The sequence below is a fragment of the Quercus suber genome, unplaced genomic scaffold (genome assembly GCF_002906115.3).
Source record: "Quercus suber isolate HL8 unplaced genomic scaffold, Cork oak 2.0 scaffold_67, whole genome shotgun sequence".
NCBI classification, from domain to species: domain Eukaryota; kingdom Viridiplantae; phylum Streptophyta; class Magnoliopsida; order Fagales; family Fagaceae; genus Quercus; species Quercus suber.
Genome location: NW_027069532.1, coordinates 1431203 through 1439648, shown reverse-complemented (window position 1 = coordinate 1439648; position 8446 = coordinate 1431203). Strand labels below are relative to the sequence as shown.

The window sequence follows — 8446 nt, the reverse complement described above, 5'->3', positions numbered from 1 at the left end:
TTTAAATGGAAAATATTTGCTGCCTTTTATTGCTGAAGTTGCAGCTTAAATACAACCATGACTAAGACTTGAAACATAGCACTATAGAGGGTGCTTTATCGTAAGTGTTATCTTCAATCTAGAAAATATTACAACCATTCTATTATCTTCAATCTAGAAATATTACAACCAATGCTGCAACCAAAGCATGATCAGCAGATCCAGGAAATATGTTTAGTCGAAATTTATTCCTTTTAGCATAAACTGCCGCAACTTGTACCTGCATCAAAACATAAGAATGAGACCTTATGCTGGAAACCACAATGAATAAGATTGTATTTATAAAATTAAGAGAAAAAAAATATAACCAATCTACAGCACTTAAATTGCAGCAGCTAATGGTAAATAACAAAATATGGTTCTGCAAAGTTACTAATCAGGCTTAAAACAATATATCTTTGTTGCATTTTTCAGTAAATTCCACAGAACACAAAGCAAATCTGAATCATTAAGGCTTCAGTTTTCAATGCTAGCAACATTTATCAATTATTTGTACCTGAGCCACAATATCATTGCCTCTGTAGATAGTGCAGGACTTCTGGAAAGGAAAACCTTTCACCTTTAACTTAGGGACTGAGTCTTCCCCATCCTCAACAATAGCCCATTTTTCTTTCACATTTTTCAGTGTATATTCAGCACATGATTTTAGTTTCTTCCCAAAGTCAGATATTAATTTAGTTTATGCACCCTTAAAGCCACTATACGACCCATTCTACAACAATAATACATTATCCATTAAACCAATCAAAACCTTTAATATCCATCAAAATGTGTCATAATCACCTTTGAAAAGGTTTTCAATCAATAACAACGGTGAAAAATAAAAACATATTGATTTAGACATTGTTTCAAACAGTTGTTGGGCATTGAAAAATAGTTGGTGACATTGAAAAATAAATGCAGAACGGAATAAAAGAAAGAAAGAAAGACTCACGTGGTAACGGTAGATGGAGATTAGGGGGTGACCAGTGGTGAGAGGGATTTGGTTTCTGGGTTTGGAGAGAAGCCGTAGAGAGAGAGAGAGAGAGAGAGAGAACATTACTCTAGAGTTTTGGTTGATAAGAGACATCAAGAACTACAGGCAGAGTTCAAAATGAGGCAAACAAAACCGATTTTACAGTCTAATGTAGAGATGTTGAGACATGTTGTAGGGCTGTACTCCCCAGAAATTTTTCAAATGTTTCAAGATGAATATATGAAGATTGCTGATTGTACTATTTACAAGGCTAATAAATCTGATACTATCACAGAATACAAGGTCAAATATAGTCAAAGAATTCAAGAGCACCTAGTGAAATATGAAGCCTCAACTACTTCGGTGGAATGCAGTTGCAAGAAGTATAGCTTTGTAGGAATTTTGTGTGCCCATGCTTTGAAAGTTCTTGAACATAAAAATGTTAAGAGACTTCCCGTTCATTATGTATTGAAAAGATGGACACAAGATGCAAAGGCTGGTTCTATCAAGGACTATCATGGCATTGATATTAAAGGTAATGCTCAAGAGTCAATAGGAAAACGCTACTCTTATTTGAGCCACAATGCTCGTGAAATTTCTACACTTGCAGCAGAGAATGAGATAATGTATGAACATACCAAAGAATCTTTTGAAAAATTAATGAAGGAATTGCAAGAGATTAGAAAAAAATGTCATTCGAATATTATGGAAAGTTGCATAGAGGTCCATGGTGATGTTACTACAGATGTTTTACAAGGTGATAGCATATGTAGGATTAAAACAAAACCTACTGTTGGGCGTCCAAAGCGAAGGTTGAAATCTGCATTAGAGAAGAAAAATGGTAAATCTCGAAGCAAAACAACACATGCTAAAAAACATGCCATTGGCTTCCAAAAAAAAGATTGTGAGGAGAGACAAGTTGAATCACTTGGAAGCCTAAATAAAGTAAGATATGTTACATTCCACTATAATTTGTCAATCTTGTATGCACATAAATTTGTTTACAGTCTGTGACAATTATTCTTTGCTATTATTTACAGGTTTCAATAGCTACTTCTGATGTTATCCAAGAAGAGCATCATATTGGCAACAGCAATAAATAAACTGGAGCTAGGGTGCAAGAATTTTGGGTGGAGATTGAAGACTATGCAAATTTATTTGTTAGAGATTGAAGACTATTTATTTTTGTAGGACCATTAGCAGATTGAAGACTATTTTTTATTGTTAGACCATTGGCAAACTGTTAACTTTTTAGTATTTTTTTTTATCGTTAGACCATTGGCAGATTAAAGCTGGTTTTTCAGAACCATTGGCAAATTGTTAACTTTTTATTATTTTTTTATTGATAGACCTTTGGCAAATTGAAGCTGGTTTTTTTATTGTCAAACCATTGACAGATTGATGACTATTTCTTATTGTTGTACCATTTGAAATGCATAAAGTTATTGTTTGATATAAAGTTTATAGAGGAAAAAGTTATGTATATTTACAGTTTAGGCTGAATTTATTTTGACTGTTGTGAGAGATAAAGTATGTGGTGCAAAATGGTACCACTTTTTCTGCATTCCTGGTATTCCTAGTTTACATTTGATAGGAAACCAAGAAAACTCTGTTTTTGTTTATTGATTTCCCTACAAATTACAATGCGGTCTTTATGTGCACATGACTTGGTGCAGATTATTGGAAGCTTGATTTTTATTTAATTAATTATATTTATTTTATCATATAGCTGTGTGGATCCTCTAGTTCTATACCCTAGAGGCTATGTGCTGTGAACCGGTGAGTTTGAAAGGAATTAGTTGTATTCGAGGCGACAACCCTCCAAGAAATTAATAGACGAGAAGAGAATAGTTTAAATGGAAAATATTTGCTGCCTTTTATTGCTGAAGTTGCAGCTTAAATACAACCATGACTAAGACTTGAAACATAGCACTATAGAGGGTGCTTTATCGTAAGTGTTATCTTCAATCTAGAAAATATTACAACCATTCTATTATCTTCAATCTAGAAATATTACAACCAATGCTGCAACCAAAGCATGATCAGCAGATCCAGGAAATATGTTTAGTCGAAATTTATTCCTTTTAGCATAAACTGCCGCAGCTTGTACCTGCATCAAAACATAAGAATGAGACCTTATGCTGGAAACCACAATGAATAAGATTGTATTTATAAAATTAAGAGAAAAAAAATATAACCAATCTACAGCACTTACATTGCAGCAGCTAATGGTAAATAACAAAATATGGTTCTGCAAAGTTACTAATCAGGCTTAAAACAATATATCTTTGTTGCATTTTTCAGTAAATTCCACAGAACACAAAGCAAATCTGAATCATTAAGGCTTCAGTTTTCAATGCTAGCAACATTTATCAATTATTTGTACCTGAGCCACAATATCATTGCCTCTGTAGATAGTGCAGGACTTCTGGAAAGGAAAACCTTTCACCTTTAACTTAGGGACTGAGTCTTCCCCATCCTCAACAATAGCCCATTTTTCTTTCACATTTTTCAGTGTATATTCAGCACATGATTTTAGTTTCTTCCCAAAGTCAGATATTAATTTAGTTTATGCACCCTTAAAGCCACTATACGACCCATTCTACAACAATAATACATTATCCATTAAACCAATCAAAACCTTTAATATCCATCAAAATGTGTCATAATCACCTTTGAAAAGGTTTTCAATCAATAACAACGGTGAAAAATAAAAACATATTGATTTAGACATTGTTTCAAACAGTTGTTGGGCATTGAAAAATAGTTGGTGACATTGAAAAATAAATGCAGAACGGAATAAAAGAAAGAAAGAAAGACTCACGTGGTAACGGTAGATGGAGATTAGGGGGTGACCAGTGGTGAGAGGGATTTGGTTTCTGGGTTTGGAGAGAAGCCGTAGAGAGAGAGAGAGAGAGAGAGAGAGAGAGAGAGAATACGTATCTACTTTAGTTTTTTAGTTTTTATTTTTTATTTTTTTAATAGATGGTGTAGTTAACTAGAGTTAGTTAGGTTAAGTTTACTTAAGTAATCATGTGCAATGCACATGTCATTTTTTACACATGTCAATTTATTAGAATAGTTTGTAGCCTTAGGCTACAAATGGTTTTGTAGCTAAACTTTGTCCAATAAAATTTGTAGGTGTATACTTTTAAACCCGTCCAAAAAAAGAAATAGTATGCTAAAGTCTCCAACGATCAAGATAGGGTCGACACTTGGAGTCCAGAATATTGTGGCCTGTATCTCCCACCATCATTTTTGGTAATATTACTAAATGTGTACTGTACCTCTTTTCTTTTCCTTTTTTGTTAGAACTAATGGACAAAGTAGCCACTAGTTAGGGAGGGAGGGAGGCTAGACCGAAGAACAGACCCAAATTTTTATTCTTTTTTTGTCAAGTCTAGTGGAAAATGCTGCAAGTCACCTGTCACCGAGGAGGGTGGAGAAATTTTCTCAATTCAAATCGATTTCAAGTAATGAAACTTATTGTGTAGTGTCTTGGAAAGGTAAATTTGAAGACATGGAGAGAATTGAGTAATGATACTGAGCCACATGAATATTATCTTTTGACTGTAACACATGCATAATTAGTCCATTGGAGCATACTATTGTCACCAAAATTTTCACAATAAAATTATATATGTATAAGTTCACATCCAAATTATATCATCTCAAATATTATATAATAAAAATTGTGTCTTACAAGCTGGAATTTCACCATCTCCTTCTTTTATTAAGTTTTTAATTTATTTCTCCTTACTTTTGCAAAAAACACGACCGTAGGGAGTTAAAATGAGTCAAAAAATGGTTACTTAATTGACGATTCTTTACTTTTGCTTTGAGGGTTTTATATTTGGAGTCACCATTTGATTATTTTATAATAAAATCACAAATTTTAAAATTAAAAAAAAAATACATTTTTACTTGAATGAACTTCTAGAATACATTGTCTTTCTTGAAAATTCATTAAAAAAAAAAATTACATGCCCTTTTTTCCTAGTTACAATCAAAAAATAAATACAACACTTTTACTCCTAGTTACATTCTAAAAATAGAAATTGACATAAATAGGTCACTAATTTAGACTCCAAATCAAAGTTTGAAGGATAAATAAAAAGATTAGAATGTATTAGACACCCATCTAGCCGACCCAAAAGTTGATCTTTTAGGAATCACTGATCATATCATTTTATGATCAAGTAATTCATTTCATATTACAAACATATAAATTCATCAAATTATTGTTAAAGAAAACATAACATTTACAAGCCATTAGTCCAAGAATCATGTTCATCTAGTTTGCATAATAATCTAAAAAATTCTTTTCATACAAAGATCATGGATATTCACATTGCAATTTGATTCATGCATGTTCATTTTTGGATGTCAACTTATTATTATCATGTCACATCCATTACCTAAGAGCATGCTCATTCTAGCTAACAATTTAGCCAATGTCATCAAAAGAAAACACATTACTTGCAAAAATTAAATAGTGTAGATTTTTTTTTAAGGGTTAGAACATTATGCGTGCGTTTGGGAGAGGATGTTTGTGTGTTTTGCGTTTGGGAGAGGCACTGTTCATGGACCAGCCATGAAGTGAAAAACGCAATAAGTTTTCAGCAACAGTGTTTTGCCATTTTAAAATTATTTTGTTATAGTGTTTTCAGCAATAAGTTTTCAGTTTTCAGCAAAATAAGTGATATCTAAACAGATCTTTGTTGACGAAAATTGTTAACCAATATTTAATAATAGTTGTCAACTTATGTTTAACAAACATTTTCAAATTATATTTAACAAATATTGTCAAATTATGTTTAACAAGAATTGTTAAATTAGTCAAATTCGTCAAACATAATTTCACCCATAGGCCTTTTGGCATATGAGTTTTATTGATGTGAGTAGTGCTCATTCAAGATAATGTATCTTTTAATTACAATCCCTTGTTTTAAGGGAAGACTTTTTAATTCCAGCCATGTCATCTTTGTACATAAGTTTATTTATTTTTATGTTTAAGAAAATATGTGTTTTTATTTATTTGTGGCTGCATCTAATAATTTATTTAGGTTGCCTACGTACCCTTGGCCAGGATCAAGCCAATTCATAGTTCTTAATTTGAGGTTTTAGATTCAAAATCCTCAAATTGTTTTTGCCCAATTTAAATGATGGACATTTAAGTCAAATATTTTGTATTTAATTAAGCATCGGTGGGTTCCAGTTAACTCAACTAGTAAGATTTCTAAAAGTTGAATAAGAAATCTGGGGTTCAATCCCCGCCTACACCAAAAACTAATTGGTATCTTAGTCTAATGATAAAAAGTTATCATTAAGAGCAGACGTCATTGGTTGAAACTCTCTAAAAAAAAAATTAAGCATCGACTTAATTTTGCTTTTGAGTGAGATAATTGGTTTTAATCTCAAGGATAAGTCAAAGACCATGTTTTTATAGAAATTGAATCAAGGATTCTCTTTTTGAGAAGTTGAAGTTCCAAGCAATTTTCCCTTTCTTTCATTTGCTTCTTTGTAGGAATTTTGATGATATTTTGATTGAGGTTTCCAAATTTAATTAAAGGAAATAAAACTCCTTTGAAGCAATTTTATTTTTTATGAACATTGAGAATTAGAAAATTTCCTTAAATCAATTTTTATGGTCATATATTTTGAGAATTATTAATCCCAATCTTGATTAAGAGATTACAAATTCCAAAGAATTAGTCATATAGGAATTTGAAGGAATTAGAATCCCCACTTAAGATAATTTTGAGAGTCAAGGACTCCAATTAATTTGGTAGAGTCAAGGACTCCATTAATGGGATAGAGTCGAGGACTCCATTAATTTAGTAGAGTCGAGGACTCCATTGATGGGGTAGAGTCAAGGACTCTATTAATTTAGTAGAGTTAAGGACTCCATTAGTTTAGTAGAGTCAAGGACTCCAATTAATTTGGTAAAATCAAGGACTGCATTGATGGATAAAGTTAGAAACTCCATTTATTTAGTAAAGTCAATGACTCTATTAGTTTGGTAAAGTCAAGTACTCCATTAATGGGGTAGAGTCAAAGACTCCATTAATTTAGTAGAGTCAAGGACACCATTAGTTTAGTAGAGTCAAGGACTTCATTAATGGGGTAGAGTCAATGACTCCATTGATGAGGTAGAGTCAAGGACTTCAATTAATTTGGTAGAGTCAAGGACTCCATTAGTTTAATAAAGTCGAGGACTCCATTAATGGGATAGAGTCAAAGACTCCATTGATGGGGTAGAGTCAAGAATTCCAGTTAATTTGGTAAAGTCAAAGACTCCATTGATGGGGTAGAGTCAAGGACTTCATTAATAGGGTAAAGTCAAGAACTCCAATTAAAAAGAACATTACACCACAACTTGAGAGAATTTTTATTTGGTAATGTACAAATAGGATTTACGAGACAAGGACTCGTATCTAGAGTTTCATGCATGGAGTTAGGAACTCCACATGAAACCTGATCCTATTTGCATTACCAAGCAAAAATTCAGATTTGAGAATGAGGAAGAGAGAGATTTAGAGAAGAAAATGACTAATGAAATCCCATATGCAAACTTATGCTGCGTATTCCTCCTTTGCTTGCTGTTACTCTCTTTGTCCATGCCTCTCTTTTTTTTCTTCTCTCTGTCTTTGCTGTGTGTGTGTACTTGCTCTCTTTTTGTGTATCTAGCTTCCTTTTTTTTTTTTTTTTTTGTGTGCGTGACTCTCTCTGTTTATAGAGAATTCCAAAGAAACTGTCCCCTTATTTTCCTCTCAACTGATCAACTCATGGAGCAGTTTGCGTCAGTTTTTCTCTCCACAACTCCTAATTTTGTGTTCAACCATGTCCCTTTATTTCAACTTTTCAGGTAGTTGGCAAGAAAGTATACCATGTAATACCAATTCAGCATATGTTTTGGTGTTTCTTACCCAATAAATGAGTGACACATGTTTCAAAAAATCACATCAAACTACTCTAATAAATTAATCACAATCTCCTATACTATTGGAAAGATAAATTAATCATTTATTGGAGTAATATGATGTATTTTTTAAACAGGTGTCACTCATTTATTGAATAAAAAATACCAAAAAGATACTAAATTGGTATTATCGAAATATAATATACTTTCTCGGTAGTTGGCAGCTACTCCACTTCTTTTGAGGTATAGGGTTTTATAGGTATTTTGTTTTAATTTTTTTTTTCTTTTGGACTCATGTGATGTCAATTCCCTTATTTTTAGGTGTTGTGTTGCAAGTGCACCTAACCATTTCCCTTTTCGCGTTGCTTTCCTTCCATTTTTGATTTTTTTTTTTTTGGATCTGTTTTGTTTGAATAAGGCAAGCCTGCCATCTTTGATTGTGGTGACACGTGTGGCCACGAGATATTATATTTAACCACATGTCTCACCCTTCAACATCTTATCATTTTTTTTAAGTGGCCTATATTTTA

General features: G+C 32.5%; 2 protein-coding genes and 1 long non-coding RNA gene across 3 annotated transcripts; 1 reads left to right on the top strand and 2 right to left on the bottom strand.

Annotated features, from left to right (window-relative positions):
- On the bottom strand, positions 1 to 1068 carry LOC136067336 (uncharacterized). Its single transcript, XR_010628810.1, has 2 exons — positions 974 to 1068; positions 1 to 259 (listed from the first exon to the last, which is right to left on the bottom strand). It is a non-coding gene; the product is annotated as an uncharacterized LOC136067336 (long non-coding RNA).
- A 9-nt stretch (positions 1069 to 1077) lies between these two features.
- On the top strand, positions 1078 to 2413 carry LOC136067335 (protein FAR1-RELATED SEQUENCE 5-like). The gene is made up of 2 exons (XM_065773019.1): positions 1078 to 1939; positions 2035 to 2413. The coding sequence occupies exons 1-2, from the start codon at positions 1133 to 1135 to the stop codon at positions 2095 to 2097; spliced, it is 870 nt and encodes a 289-aa protein (XP_065629091.1). The 5' UTR covers positions 1078 to 1132; the 3' UTR covers positions 2098 to 2413.
- A 432-nt stretch (positions 2414 to 2845) lies between these two features.
- On the bottom strand, positions 2846 to 3557 carry LOC136067328 (protein LURP-one-related 7-like; the record flags this gene model as incomplete). Its single annotated transcript, XM_065773013.1, has 2 exons — positions 2846 to 3104; positions 3381 to 3557. Coding segments are annotated over 2 exons (288 nt in total), but the record flags the coding sequence as incomplete, so codon positions are not given.
- Between the last annotated feature and the right edge of the window lie 4889 nt (positions 3558 to 8446).

Bases quoted from the DNA above. Each gene is read 5' to 3' on its own strand.
- LOC136067335 (XM_065773019.1), top strand. From the start codon at position 1,133: ATGAGGCAAACAAAACCGATTTTACAGTCTAATGTAGAGATGTTGAGA. The intron at 1,940-2,034 runs GTAAGATATGTT...TATTATTTACAG, and splicing joins CACTTGGAAGCCTAAATAAA to GTTTCAATAGCTACTTCTGA.